This window comes from Boleophthalmus pectinirostris, unplaced genomic scaffold, assembly GCF_026225935.1.
Source record: "Boleophthalmus pectinirostris isolate CB_2022bp ecotype Guang Dong unplaced genomic scaffold, ASM2622593v1 HiC_scaffold_6, whole genome shotgun sequence".
In the NCBI taxonomy this organism is placed as follows: Eukaryota; Metazoa; Chordata; class Actinopteri; order Gobiiformes; family Gobiidae; genus Boleophthalmus; species Boleophthalmus pectinirostris.
In genome coordinates, this window is record NW_026571447.1 from 30,275,002 (window position 1) to 30,291,352 (window position 16,351).

The 16,351-nt window shown below is 35.8% G+C and overlaps 1 protein-coding gene across 1 annotated transcript; it reads left to right on the plus strand.

Annotated features, from left to right (window-relative positions):
• Positions 1-1,016: 1,016 nt before the first annotated feature.
• On the plus strand, positions 1,017-15,832 carry slc2a3b (solute carrier family 2 member 3b). Its single transcript, XM_020927904.2, is given in 11 exon segments — positions 1,017-1,192; positions 5,726-5,830; positions 6,880-7,040; positions 7,502-7,742; positions 8,895-9,057; positions 10,415-10,602; positions 11,091-11,195; positions 11,280-11,381; positions 11,642-11,845; positions 12,679-12,759; positions 12,761-15,832. Coding segments are annotated over 11 exon segments (1,551 nt in total). The 5' UTR covers positions 1,017-1,168; the 3' UTR covers positions 12,938-15,832.
• Positions 15,833-16,351: the final 519 nt, after the last annotated feature.

The window sequence follows — 16,351 nt, forward strand, 5'->3', positions numbered from 1 at the left end:
GAAGGCATCTGCGTGCCTTCATAAAGACAAATATACTGAATGCCACACTATGGAACTTTTAAACAACTCTAAGCATCTTTATGGAGACAAACAGGTGGTTCACCAGAAAGGTTACGCAGTACACCTGTAAGTGGTAAAAAATATTTGAGACTCTCTAACCTGACCTCTATATATTCCACATACATTTCACATATCTAATTTTGTGTAACCATTAGGGGTGTAACGATATCCAAGTCTCACGATATGATATCGACACAGTAGGAACCTCACAGTACGATATCTACTGCGATATCGTGGGAAAGCTCACGATATGGTGGGGAGGCTTACGCTTAGGGATGTAACAATATCCAAATCTCTCGGTATGATCATTATTGTGATATTTTGTGGAGGCTTACAAACAAAACTGTTAATATGCTACTTTTTCCTCTTAAAATGCCTTGAGCAAGACTTCCAAAGAACTAAGACTTAAAAGTGCTTAGAACTGTTATTTCTTCATCTAGTCTACACAGTAATGGAGCAAATCATCATTGCCTATGTAGTTCCCTCTGTCTTTTTTTTTTAGCTATTGCTGCACCATGTCATTACAATACAAATTTGTGATACAAGATAATACTGTACTACTGATACAAAGTAGGATAATCCCAGTAAACCTGTTTTAAATATAGACAGGGTCATTAAAAGATCTGAGCTGCACCAAATAAATAGCAGGATGAACCAATATTTTTTCTACCCCCTACAGCTTAAATCTTGAGTTACACATACAAATTATTAAAAAAAATCTCCTCATTATTGTAAAGAAATTGAACACACGATAAATATTTTGCCCCAAAATATATTGTTCCAGCTTTCATATATTGAACGATACGTCAGTACAGTGATTATCGTGACAGGATTAGTGGTAATAAATCACGCACTAACTTGTTGCTACGTGTGAAACGAGGCATAATAATGTCGTTTTCAGAGCTGACCTCACTTCACTTCTGATGTGAGTGAATGAGAGGAGGATGCAGTGGGAGGAGTTTATACTGAAACGACTGAGGTGGGCTCTACAAACTGTCTCATTTGTGTTCATCTTCTCAGGTTTTTCTACTGCTCTGAAAATCCAGTGAAACATTTTACTTAAGTTTTACCTCTGAAGTGGTTGGATTTGTCTAAAAAAACTACAAAAATGCAGCGGATGGAGGATGAAAAGGTAAGCCGCCTATTACTGAAACATATAGAACACCATATTATTTACAGAACGGTAATGGAAAAATATAGCTTTGCGATTAGATTTATGATTTATGATTTGCAGGTAGGATTCTGATCAAATTTCACATTTTAAACATGCCCAGGAGCACTGACATATAAGACTGAAATATGAATTGTTAAAGAAATACAAGAATACATGAATTTCAGAACATGTGTAGATGTCTAATTATAGGGTTAGCTGTTTTATACAATTAAACAGATACTTTTCATAGTTCCAGGCGACTTTATTCTAGTTTTTTGTAGTTTTTTTTCCCAGTGTTTTGTAATGAATGAGTCAAGTATACACATGTACAGGACTGGCAGTCTGTACTTTTCCTCTTTGGCAATGAAAACTTGGGTCAGGTCAAAACAATGACGGTGGGCATAGAGCATGTAGCAACTTGTGTTACAGTTTCCAGCTTTCTCAGGTACGACATGTTTACAACACACGGCGATCCACAAACTGAGCTCTCGTTATCAAATTATTTCTATTTTAATGTTTGATTCTCTTGAACCATGTAAAGGATTTCCTGTACCTTTCAGCTGCAGCAGATGTTGCACACGTTGTTGGTTTTCTTTTGAAATCTCCAGCCAATAGTTGAGTTGTGCAGTTGACTGCTTAACCGATTTTCATCAGGTCTATTGCCCAAACTAACAGAAAACCACAAACATTTTATTACAATGTATTTAACCACAAAATCCTTGCATTTACAAATGTACTGCCTACGGTAATCCAGCAGTTTAACATATATTTCTACTACCTTTTCTACTTGGGTAAACTAATTATATATATATAAAAGTAAAAAAAAATAGTCAAAAAAAAAAAAAAATCATTCCTTTTTTTCTGTATTTTTTTCTGTTTGGACAGGGCTACAGATATGACATATGTAGAGGTAATTCTAGGAGCCATAATGTAAACAAGTACCAGAACTTGTCTAAACTGCACAAAAATTATGATTACACTAATATAAATAAACGACAACATCTTTATTTTGTTAAACGAAGGTTTAAACAGCCAGAAAAAGCCTTCCTTGTGCGTTTTACCATGGAGAAGTTATTATATTGCCCCGAAAGTTATGGGATTAAATGTATCCATTTCCATGAGGACAAGCAGCTGATACCGCCAGACTGAGTTACAAGTCAGATCTGTGGAGAGGCAAGCAGGCTCCCAAATGCAACAACTACACATAAAATTGTATAAATGTGACTAAACTATAAAAGCTAGTATTAAACAATAGCTCAGATTACGTCATAGCTATGGCAAGCTTTTTTATACGAGAAGAAACTGCAATTACATGTTTATGCAATGTGCTTAAAGAGAGTATATCATGATTTTTACTGATCTGGAGTTGTGTTTTGTTACATAAATTTTTACACAAATTCTACATATTTAGGCTTAGTTGTTCTCTCAAATGGAAAACACTTTGTAATGTCATGTAGCAATACTGGACGTGCTCCACTGTGTTTTTAAACTCCATACACCTTCACTAGAATCATTTGGATAATTTCGGCCCTGAAACAAAAAATAAACTGCAGCTGTCAACTTGAAAACTACCATTACATAACACGGAAGCATTTTGAGGTTTGTAGATGTAGGCAGTGAAACTAAACACAAATTTGAGTATGTTTTTCAGGAGGTAACAATATTTTAACATCACTAAAAGGTCACAAGAGTCAATTTTGCTTAATATAGGAACATTTTACCCCAAAACAACATCTATTCTGTGCATGTCAAAGCCATGTCTGTACTTCATATTGTAGACACTGTAAAACATGACAGTGCATGTGCTCAGAACACGTGTCTGCAGGCATGTTCATACAACCAGCAGCGGCTTGCGTAGTTCTGACTCCCGCATCTTAACCCAGGACCACACCTTTGCTCAGAATGGTCTTAATAATTAATTCATGTGTATTACTCAAGATCAATAAGGCTTAACAGTACAAATAATATTTCAGTATTTGACAATCCATGACAGACATCTTCCATGCGAAATCATAATCTTCATAATCACCAAAGATTTATGTCATGTATGTCAAATATTATACATAGTTATAACAAATCTGAACAAGTTCCAACATCTGTGATAATATTATGAGGCATGATTCGTTTAAATGCTTTTATGGACGAAATGTTCAGTAAGTAACAAGTCACAGCTTGAGAACAACTTATTATCTCAGACTGGAATAAATAAAAAACACACGCAGCAAACATTTCCAACATCCCTTTGTATAAATGAATACATACACTATAAATAATAAGGTCAGATAAGGGAAAAAACAGATGTAAGGCTGCATGACTAATCTGAGTAATCATGACTAATTAAATTTCAATGAGCACTGTGTAACTTTTCTGTTCCCCCACCTGCTCGTCTCCAGATGTTTATGCTTAATCTGGAAGGTTCCATTGTATGGCATTAAAATTAATTATAATTTTTTCAATTAGAGATAAAAATCAATCAAATGTTTCACACCCTAAAATATTCTTACTCTGAGCACAGTTCTCTCTCCTCTCCACAGACCTAACTTGTAATTTGTAAGCTGTGGTGTAACTGCTTGTCTCCATGGAGATAGATAGATTTTTGGTCATACTATGAAACATTTCAGGCAAAGACAAGGAGTTTGCCTACTCTTCACCAGAGATGAGAGGTTTTATCATTTCAGTTTGAGAGTTTAATACAAAATACAACTTATTTGTCCACATATTTTCATCAGGTTTCAAGGCGATATCCAAATTTCACTAGTTTTTAATTAAAAGTAATGTCTGACTGCTCAACTAGCTAAATGGTGATTAGTAGCAGCCCTGGTATTAGTCTATTATTATGGGTTAAGCCCACATATAATTCTAAAAGCAGCAGGGAAATATTCACAATAGGATTCCATGTTATTAACTCAAGGGTTTCCTTCAGCTTCTTAAAAGGAGAAAACCTTCCAGGGTCATAGTGCAACACTGTTGACTGAATAATGTATTTCATCATCATCATATTTTTCGTCAGTGTAAATTTCTTTTTTTGCTTAATGTTACTGACGAAAACAAATACGTAGTGATGACTAAAAGTACAAATATGTGGCTGACTAAACAACACTAAGCAAAATTAATTGTGGGGACAAGTGGAGACTAGACTCAGAGCCAAATGAAACAGTACAATTTGAATCAGATGTTAAAAGAATACTCTTTCGCAGTGTTGTGCAATTTATTACATTTTAATTGAGATTGAAATTCAGTCATTTCTAATCATCAATAAACAGCTTTTTTATTGAGAGGTCTTCAGACAAACCTCTGTCAGTAAATGCATGTGGTTTGGAGCAGAGTTTGGACTTTGGAGAAAAAAATCTTACTATTTCTGTTTGTCCACAATGGCAATGATTAAAAGCCTGCATTGTTTATGTTCAGGTAATGAATACTGATTGATTGACATTCCTATTTGTTTTTATTAATACAAAATACATTGAAAAATCATGATTGAGTAAAACTGAGCAAAAATTTGTAAAACAAAGTGATTTTTTTTACTCTGTAGTGCAAAAAAAAAAAAAAAAAAGGGGCTGTGTGATAGGCAACAAGGAACTGAACCTTGACTATACCACAGAACAAAACCAAACCAAGTCTACATCCGGACTAAACCAGAAACGAGTGAGCCTAAAACTAAAATAGGCCCAAATGAACACCAGAGAGAAGTTTTGTATAAAGTTGTTAAGAGTGCAAAGCCTTATCTAAATGTGGTCGAAAATACTTTACTGGCAGCAATTTAGTTACCAGAATTTGCATGAAAATTCTCTACAGCTGGAACAAAACTGAACGTCTTGTTCCTAAAAAGATGAACAGTGTATAACATTGTATACTGTATAACCTTGTACAGTGGATATAGAGGGACCGCAGCTGCTGAAGCACAAAGCTGAAATCAAGGGAGAGAAAAGGAGAAAGGCTCATTGTGTCTAATTACCGGCCTGAAAATAAACAACAGGAGCTTTGTGAATGAAGCAGGAACAGGCCATTCATACAGACAACTGATTGGGCACTGACACGTCCACTGGTATAATGTTTGTGTATTAGAGCTGAATAATATAACGCAAATTAATTATAACACAATATTAGTTGACACAGTATCCATATAGCAAGAAAAGATTAAAAGATTAAGATTAAGAAACACTTCTATAGGGAAATTTGTCTTCTGCATTTGACCTGTCCTTGAATGCTGCTGGGCTGGACTATTTTAAGACTATCTAACTTGACAAAGATGCAGTTTTGTTGTTCTTGTTTTTAAAAATTCTTACAAAACATGCCTTTCTGGTCTTGGTTTAGTCTGTAATTTTTTTTTTTATTTTGTCACTGTTTGAAATCAAGTAATGTACGGTACATCTTTGCTTAACTGGGCTTTGTAATCTGATTTTGCAATACTGCTTCTGTCATATTAACCAAAGTTACCAAATCCTGCATGTTTGTTCTAATATCTTACAGTCACACTGTGTCTAAATCATCTTCCGTTTTCTCTGCCCTCAGCCAAAGAAGACCATCACTCCTTACCTTCTGTTTTGTGTGTCCACGGCTGTCATCGGGTCTCTGCAGTTCGGCTACAACACAGGTGTCATCAACGCGCCCGAGCAGGTACGCCTCTGTGGAGAAATCGAAAAGTATTTTAGACATATTTGGAGACAATTTTTCCTTTTTCCCTTCAAATATGTTGTTGTGCTACTACCCTCTTTAATTAATTGTATATAAATATATTGCTTAATACTGCCCTCAAGTGGACATTGTACAAAACACAAAAAGCATTACACAAAGGACCATCTACATTTGTTGAAAAAAAAAAAAAAAAAAAATATATATATATATATATATATATATATATATATATATATAGATTTGAGATGTATTTACACATTGGACCAAAACTTGATTCAACACATTACTTCTTGATTCAAGCAAGCTAAAGTAACGAGCACTTACTCCACTAGATATGAGGCATGGGACGATATAGAAATTTGTGTGACAATTATCATGGCCAAAGTTATGGCTTTGAATAAAAATTTGAATATTATCAATAGGTTCCATATTTTACAACGGGTATAGTGTTGTACTTTGTAAGTGAAAGCAAAAAAAAAAAAAAAGATCATGGATAAGTATCTTTTTTCTGTGCATTCTGGTGATTCATGGCAAATATCTTTGTTGGCAACTATCACGATTATATAAAATGTGCCACGAATGACTATTGTCGACCCTTTTTATCACAATAAATGGTATTATTGTTTATTGTCCCACCCCTACTGGATATGTAGTGCTTTTATTTCAGTCTAAATTACATGGTCCCATTTATATAGTGCAATTCACCAACCAGAAATGTCCAGAAACAAGCAAAATAATTTATGGTATACGATCCAGAATAAATTCAAGTCAATTTATGATAGATATTTCATTATCCAGTGTAAATTCTGTTTCATTAAATGGTGGAAATTTAGTTTGGGACTCCTGCTGTAGGCCTACTGTGTATCTTCTGGTTATATGTGGCTACTTACAATTACATGGCTAGAATTATACTCCATTGCAATTACAAGTTCACATAAAAAGTGCAAGTACACCAGAAAATTTGTATTACTTTTCACCCCTGGCTTTAATAAATACAAACCCTGATCTTAATAAATTTTTTGATTTGACAGAAATTGCGTCTGTTCTTCCAAAACGTGTCGATCGAGCGGTATGGGGAGCCCTTTACTCCTGGAGCCAACACCATGGTCTGGAGTTTCGCTGTGGCCATCTTCAGTGTGGGAGGGATGGTCGGCTCCTTCTCTGTGGGAGCCATGGTGGACAGATTCGGCAGGTGAAAATATGACTGACTGACTATAGATACTTGTAGAATTTATATTGATAAAACTTTTTACTTGTTAAGATTTAGTTGGTTGATGAAACTATACAACATTTCTAACTTGTTTCAATGTGTTTTTGCCAGTAGGGTCAGAAATCAGCGCTTGCCCCATTGCTAGATAATATTTCTTGTATTCTAGGTCATACAATTTAATTTAACCTGAAAAAAATTACAGTGCAAAGAAGTTAAATGTCTTTAATCCTGTACATTAATCTGGATTTGAGTATTTCTGAGCAGGCTGAATTCTTTACCCTGATTTCAAGTAGCTGTAACTTACTGTAGATATTTCCCTTTTATTTATGTATTTTTTTTAATGTAGCCACTAGTCAAATCACTAATAATATTCCACAGTTTCCTTTATACACAGTCAATGGTTTTATAGTAGTAGTTTATATTTTCTCTGTGTTTGTGTACAGGCGTAAATCCATGCTGCTGGCAAACGTCCTGGCCTTGTTGGGAGGAGGTCTGATGGGCCTGTCCAGTCTGAGTCGGTCCTATGAGATGATCATCATTGGGCGTTTGATCATAGGAGTTTTCTGTGGTCTGTGCACTGGCCTCACGCCCATGTACGTGGGTGAGATCTCCCCCACTGCCCTCAGAGGAGCTTTTGGGACGCTGCATCAGCTCGGAGTGGTCATAGGCATCCTCATCGCACAGGTACAACTTGAATTTATGACTAACTGCAAACATGTATATTATTTTAAACGAGAGAAGGCATTCAACTTTTTAATCTCCATAAAGACCATATATTTTTGGGCAATAAAAAAAACAACTGAATAATTTTTTTAGGCATTCAACTTTTTAATCTAAAGACCATATATTTTTGGGCAATAAAAAAAACAAATGTAATAATTTTTTTACAACAACCAAGTTACATATTCAATTTAAATTCAATCTTTATTAAGAACACATAATATATATTTCATAGCATAAAAAAATAATAAGAAGAATATAAAAAAGTTAATATAAAGTGCATGTTGTAAAGTACACAGACAAGAGCGCCAGTGTCTCCACAGCTCAGAGGTGAATCTGACAGAGCTCCTCACAGGACCCACAAGAGCTTGAATGATTTGATTGCTCAGATTCATTGCTCTACACATAAATTAATAAATCACCACAATTTACCAACATTTCACTGGCGCTACAGAACCTCAGCACTTTCAGTAATATTCTCAAAGAGTCATTATAGGCCACCGTCAAACTCTGCAAACTCTTTTTCTTGTAGTTGCACCAAAGATGTGCAGTATACAAGGGCAAGCAGACACATTAGAAAAGTGCAATTTAAGTAACATAGTGCAATCCAAATGCATACTGTTGTCCTGTTTTAAATAATAATAAAGCATTAGTCTTTTATTTTTCTTAATTTCATGCATTATTCATTCACTCCATACTTGGTGGTGGTAAACTAGTATTGTGGCCACAGCTGCTCTGGGGCAAACTGAGAGAAGCAATGCTGCCAATCTGCACCATCAGCCCCTCAGACCACAACCAGCACATTCACACTAGGCAATGTGGGTGAAGTGTCTTGCCTAAGGACAACAGTTTTGGCCACTGGTGCCTCAATGTGGCACCTGGCCTCTACTGCTGTATCTGTTGTCTGTGTCTAAACAGCAAATAAAATTAAAAACAACAAAATTACAAAACTAGAAAAGACTTTGTACCTTAAATATAATCATGTTAACAATGTTTTAGTGGCCTAACCTGTCACGTGTACTTCAAATCTTAATTTAAATTTTGAGATTGGATTTTGCAGTGTCTTGTTATTGTTATGTAACTGAATTGAACTTGTTTTGCTGCTGTTTGCTGCAGATCTTTGGCCTGGAGTTCCTGCTGGGCTCAGACGTGCTCTGGCCTCTGCTCTTGGCTCTGACCATCCTGCCCGCGGTGCTACAGTGCATTATGTTGCCCTTCTGCCCCGAGAGCCCCCGATACCTCCTCATCAACCTCAACAAGGAGGACGAGGCCCGTAAAGGTCAGGCTATGCACTTTAAACAGTATGGACATATATACTCATCTATATAAGGCTGCATTCATGTACTGGTGTAACAATCTGAATTGAATATTGATAGATTTCATAGTATATCACAACATTCTATTGACCAATAATATTTGATACAGATAGACACATAAAATTAATATTAAAATACTAATGTTAAAATGCAGAACTTTGTTGTAACTGGTACTTTTCAGATTGTACAATGTGACGGTTTTATACTCTTAGATGGGGACAAGAGCCAGATTTCCCTATTGATTGCATTGTACTTGAAACCATGAAATATCCAATAAGTAAATTCAGAAATGTTGAACCTGGTATTTCCAATTATTAACTAAACTAAAAAATTCAATGTATTACAACATCATTTGCATTTTAGCTATTTTAATTTATGTGATGTCATCTGAAACCAGGCAATGCAGTGAGTTCAGTGGAACCTAGTCAAATGATCAGTTTCAACATTTGTGGATTGTGCAGTTACCTTTTGGATATTTCATGGCAAAGTACAGTGTTAGTCAATAAGAAAAACTATTGAATCTGAAAACCATTTAGTGTAAAAGGGGCTGCTTATAAAAGCTGCACAATATCGAAAAATATTGAGATATGTGATATGGCTGTGATACTGATATAACTTAATGTATTTTTTGACACAGTAATTTCAGTTTATATGTGCATGTTTACCAGACAGACCAGAACAGACAGAACCAAGATCAAATTAAAGCTAATTTAGGATTTAGTGAGGAAAGTGGGTTTAGGGACACACTCCTAACCCAGACATGTCAAACTCAGGCCCGTGGGCCAAATTTGGCCAGCGATATAATTATATTTGGCCCACGAGATCATATCAAATATGTATTAGAGCTGGCCGCCGGCTACAGATAGACTATAGAGACATTATTTATTCAAAATGTTTGTTATTATTTTATATTATGCTTGTTCTGGGTTCAGTGTTTAAGCAAAACTGTTATTAAACATTTATTTTAATAAGAAAAGGCTTAGACTGCTACCTCCGCGACCAAGCCCCAGATAAGCGGAAGAAAATGCCCTGTGTGAATTTGAGTTTGACACCCCTGTCCTAACCTATCGATAACCTGTTTTTTAGCGTAAATATCCAACATGAAAATTCACAAAGGTTGAACCCAATAATTTATATTAGTAACTACACCTTTTGAGCTCTGTCTATATCTAGCAACCTAGCTGTAGATGAACCCACCTCCAGATTAAGGGTTAGGCCAGGACTACTTTTCAATGCATGTTTTGGACTAACTTGGCATTTTACGTGAAAGTTATAAGCTTATTTAATTTAAATGCTTATCTCACCTCTGATTCCCTGTAGCCCTGGAGCGTCTGCGTGGCCACGACGACATAAACGATGATGTTAAGGAGATGAAGGAAGAGGGTCTCAAAATGTCCATGGAGAAGAAGGTCACAATCCCAGAGCTTTTCCGATCTCCTGTTTACCGCCAGCCCATCATCATCGCCATCATCCTGCAGCTCTCACAACAGCTGTCCGGCATCAACGCAGTGAGTACCAGCACCCTGTCAGCACATGGCAACAGAGACTTCAACACTCCTCTACACATTCTGCTTATAAGGCTACTGTACATCACCTAGTAGCTTGATAACATTTAGGAATCTCTTCTAACATTTGCAATAATTCAGTGGCGGACCGTGCATTTCACACCTAGGCCTTCAGTAGTACTCCGTCTGAAACAATCCACTCCTCGATAACTATTTTTGATTATAAAAGCATCTGATTATACAGAAATACAGTATAAAGAGCCGTGGAGATTCTGTGCATGGAGAAATGAGGAGAGCTAAAGAGCGTGGTACAAACATTCATACACAAACATCTTCTTACATGAAGTGTAGCTAATTAAATTGCATGTTTGCTATGAAAAAAAGTGTTTTCTGTGCTCTATTGTAGTCAAGTACGTAACTGTCCAGAAAAATGAAGCCAAAGTCTTCAAAATAATAATACAAAATATTAATATTTCTCTTTATTCTGTCAGGTATTTTACTACTCAACTGGCATATTTACTACGGCTGGAGTGACTCAACCCATCTACGCCACAATCGGAGCTGGAGTCGTCAACACTGTGTTCACTGTTGTCTCTGTGAGTTTTTCACAAAATCCACAAATTATCTAAATATTTGAGAAGTTCATATTTATAACGATTTGTTGATTTTGTTTCATGAAGCTCTTCCTGGTTGAACGGGCAGGACGTAGGACCTTGCATTTGATTGGTTTAGCTGGAATGGCTGTTTGTGCACTGCTGATGACCATATCCCTTGCTTTGGTGGTACGTGACAGAAATATTTTTGGATAAATAATATCAGTTAGTAGCTACATATAGTTACAGGCACATACACAATATTTACTTGAGTGTTACAATGTTGAATATTACTCTTATTTAGAGTAAAATATTGGCTTATTCTTCCCATTTCAAATAGGCCTATAATTGCAACCACTTCTGCACCTTTACCAGTACTTTATACTTTACTTTTAATTGTACTGAGTGGACCATTTTATTTAATTCATTTTATTTTCCCTCTTGAGCAGAAGACAAACCAAGCTCTGAGTTACCTGGCCATCATAGCTGTCTTTGGGTTTGTGGCGAGTTTTGAGATGGGTCCTGGTCCAATCCCATGGTTCATCGTGGCTGAGCTCTTCTCCCAAGGTCCGCGCCCGGCTGCCATGGCTGTGTCCGGCTTCTCCAACTGGACCGCCAACTTCCTGGTCGGGCTAGGATTTCCTAAACTGGCGGTATGAATGCACTTATATGTAATTTAGTATATTATGCATCTATGGGTTGTGGTTGTATAGAATGTTATGGTCACACACTCTAATATTTTGTTGGACCGCCTTCAGCTTTGATTACGGTATGCATTCGCTGTGGCATTGTTTCGATAAGCTTCTGCAATGTCACAAGATTTATTTCCATCCAGCGATACTTTAATTTTTCACCAAGACCTTGCATTGATGATGGTAGAGGTTTTTCTTCATTTTGATTTCACCAAACGTTTAAGTGATCACCGATCACGATCATTCAGGATTTTTTTCTGCCCACATTTCTTCCTCGAAGATGATGGGTCCCCACTATCCTTCCAGTTTTTAATAATGCGTTGGATAGTTCTTAACCCAGTTTTAGTAATTTCTGCAATCTCCTTAGATGTTTTCTCTGCTTGATGCAGGCCAATGACTTGACCCTTCTACAGACTAATATCTTTTCCATGACCACCATGTGAACATGGTTGCAACTCATTGCCCCATTGGGGTTGTTGCCAGTTAATCGTCCATACAGTAATTATCCAATAGGATGCTCATACCTATTTGCTTAGTTAAATCTAGGTGGTGACTTTTTTTTTTGGCCAGGCGGTGTATACCATTCATAACAACATGATTCTAAACAATAGTCATAGGTCATTAGGTCATAAGATACAACAATACATTTAGTTTGTTGAACCAATAAAAAAGTGATCAAGCTGAAAATAGCTGAATATTTTGTTTGACAATGTTTTTTCTCCCAAATTTTAAGTCTAAAATTTCAACATAATTCATGAAGTGTGCGTCTCTAAACTTGTCTCACCTTTTTTCAGGAAATATGTGACGCTTATGTCTTCCTCATCTTCATGGTCCTCTTGATCTTCTTCTTCATCTTCACCTTCCTGCGCGTCCCAGGAGACCAAAGGGAGGACTTTTGACGATATTGCGCAGGGATTTGCAGCGAGTGCGGGGAAGACTTCAGCCTCGTCCCCTGCTCCAGAGTCGGTGGTGGTGGGTGGGTCTGAGCCTGCTCCCCCAATGTCCCCCAATGAGAAAGTACCCATGGTGGATCTGCCGCTAGAAAAGAAATGATGAATGACAACGATGTAACACAGGTTTTAAACACAAAATAAAGTTAATAAAGGCAACTCACAGAACACAATCAAGCAGCTACATACAACAGAGTATGAATAGAACAAGACATTTCACTCATACCAAGTTTTATTTCTGTATTATGTGTCATTAAAGGTGCACTATGTAACATTTCTGATGGAGAGTCCGCTACCGTAATGTATTTGCTTTGCCTGGAATGTTTCACAGCATGACGCTTAACTAATATGTCTTCAATTTAAAAGCAGGTCTTTTTATTTCCATACTTAAAATATCCTCGCATATTTACTGTGAATGGAGTTGTCTTTCCCTGAATCTGAACTGTTACTTGACTTAATGCCATACTGTGAAACATTCTACGGAAACATGAGCAGGTAGTGTAGACTACTCTCCTCCAACAAAAGTTAAATACTGTAGTGCACTTTTAATTTACAAGTCATGTTTTATTCACAGTTAATATTTTGGTAGGGCTTTTTAAAATTTATTTTATGTTAATTGCAATTAGAGTTACAATTTGTTGTTTGTGTTTTAACAGTAGGATTCTGGTCAAACTTGGGTTGTCAAAGTCCAAAATTAGATACTAATCAATACTAAAACTAGTATTGAAACTAAATATTCATTTGAACAGGTATCGATACAAAAAAAAAAATTGCATTTACAGTACAGAAATTAATCATAACAAGTATAAGATCACATGGACCACTATGGAACATACGTGGACTTTTGAGGGATTGCAGAGATATAAGACTGTATCATAAAAGTACTATGATTTAATGTTGAAAATAACTTTCTATTGTCTAAAGAAAGAGGGTTTTTTTTTATTATCTTCATGGTAAAGGAACTGGCATTAACTGTCAAATCTATTCCTTAGTATCAAAATTGAGTTTGAAATTTGAGTATTTCAGAAGATGTTTTCAGTGATTTAAATTGTAAAGCAGCTTTTATCTATAATCAGGCAAGATAATGTGTTTTCTGGAGATTAAATAGTTATTTAGTGTTTGTAATTTACTAATTGTGACCATTCAAATTTTGATTTTGATTGCAAAATCTTGCGGCCTTACATTTAAAAATAACGTTTACTTTCTGTACAACTCAAACGATGGCTTAACATTACCAATGACATCCAAATGGTAGCTTCATGCATATTGCCATATAAGAGGATCAACATATGCTCCGAGTTAAGACCCTTACCACCCCCAGTGTTAAAAGGCTGTAGGATTTGGGGTTTATTGTATTGAGGTCAGGCTGAAAAGCTGGTTTTGGAGCACGTAGCTTGACCCAAAAAGACATATCAGAATCTCTGCCAAAGGAAGGGACCAATGTTGTCTGAGGAGAAAGAAATACACTGAAGAATGCTACAGGTTTTATTTTAACTGTAGAACATGTTTGACAAGATATTTATTTAATTATTTGACTATAATGAAACTAGTGTCATAGTGAGAGGTGAGTAGTAGTCAGTTACATTTACTTGATAAACTCTTACATACAATTGTACTTAGAGTCACTTTCAGTACTTTTACTCCTGCAACTTGAGTAATATATTTTACACTGTAAAAGTACTATTACTTGAGTAATAATACTTCCCTTTGTCTAAAAGTGACAAAATCGTACTGTTGACCATATTTATTGGACATTTGTGTTTCTTGCTTAGCTCCGTTAGCCATGATTTGTTCTCATTTTTGTGGTATGACCCTTGAATTTTGTATATTATTTAATCCGTCCAAGTAATTCAAATTATGTCCAGACAATTTTTTGCTTGTCTACCCACCTCTGGTCCTACATTCAAAAAGTAATTACAGTAATAAAAACAGGTAGTCACCTACATCAAAGACATGGGCATTTTTTGAAGCACAACCTCTTTTTCAATTTAAATTGTTATATATATATATTTTAATATTATTACAGATAAGACTGTAGTTCATAAACACATCCCAATTGAACACATTTGATGGTCTGGATCAGGGTACCGTTTACTGTTTAGGATTTTGTATTTAAAAGCCTGAACTAAATATTGAATGATATGTGCGTTTCTGATATTACTGTACGAACTGCCTTTAATCAAGTTTAATCATCGTTGAGGGATGCAAGATGGACGTTTGCTGTTTGAATGTGCAAGAGAGGTCAAGAGACACTAAAAGCAAAATAATATATTTGTATTTATTGTACTGTTAAAGCACAGAGCCTGTCTTATGCGCTGTCAGTGTGTAAAATAATGTGTAAAATGTTAAATTTAACTTTTTGAGACTGAACAAATGTTGTATGTTATGATGTGGATGCAGTATACAGCTGGTTGTAGTTGCACTTGGTCATCAAACTCATAATTTTACTGTTTTGAAAATGGATGAAACAATAACACTGATAAAATAATGTGAAAATATTAAAATTCTTCAACATATGAATCCATCCAACACCTAAATGCATTGTTCTGTTGTAGCAAGTTAAAACAACAGCGGGAACTGCCAAGACCACAATCCAAAAGCCATCGTAAAGAAAGTTTTGTTATTACACAGTTAAAACTTGACAATAATGGTAGCACTAAAGTTATGTTAACTGAAAAACTCACACAATTTCACAATTCAAATTAAATACACAATGGGGTAAATACCATGTTGATTAATATTGCAGAGAGAATTGTCTATTGTTGCATCCATTGTAATTACACAAGGCATTAAAGACTACAACTGCTGCTATTGTTATTATTAATATTAGTATTCTGAATGTCAGTTTGCTGCTTGCCGTGTGTGGACTGTTTATGTATATTTTGCCCTTTTGAGTTTTCTGTTGAAAACAAATGCCTGAGGTGATGTGACAGAAAAAAGAAAAAAGACTGGACCTTTGCGACTATCAATAAAATATGCTTCTCAGTTGTAAAAATAAGAGTGATTTATGTTTTATAATGTTGTGTTCACACTAGCACACGGTATTATGGACTACAAAGGGACTAAACCGGGAACTAAACCTGGACTATGCCAAGGATAAACTAGGACCAACCGAGGACAAGTGTGAACACGACCAAAGAAATAAGTAAATCTTTGAAGTTGTTTTTAGCTGTACTCATGAGCAGTGGGGCTTCCTTAATACACACAGACACACACAGTTGGCTGTCCTAAATGGTTAGTGTAACTATTATTAGCCCCAGCATGAAGGAGTAAAACACTGTACAGTGAAGATAAAACGAACATTTCATTTGTTGGTTTACTTCCATTAAAAATCACCAGGTCAGATTTAGGGATGAGTCAATCCGATAATGGTATTAGATATTGGATAAAAGTTGCCGGACTGGATATCAGCTTCCGAATAATGATTCAGCTGATATCCTGGTTGGACAACCACTACCGGCCCTCATTTTTCCAGTTATTTATTGCAATTCAAGTCCAATGAAGAGCTAGAAATTAT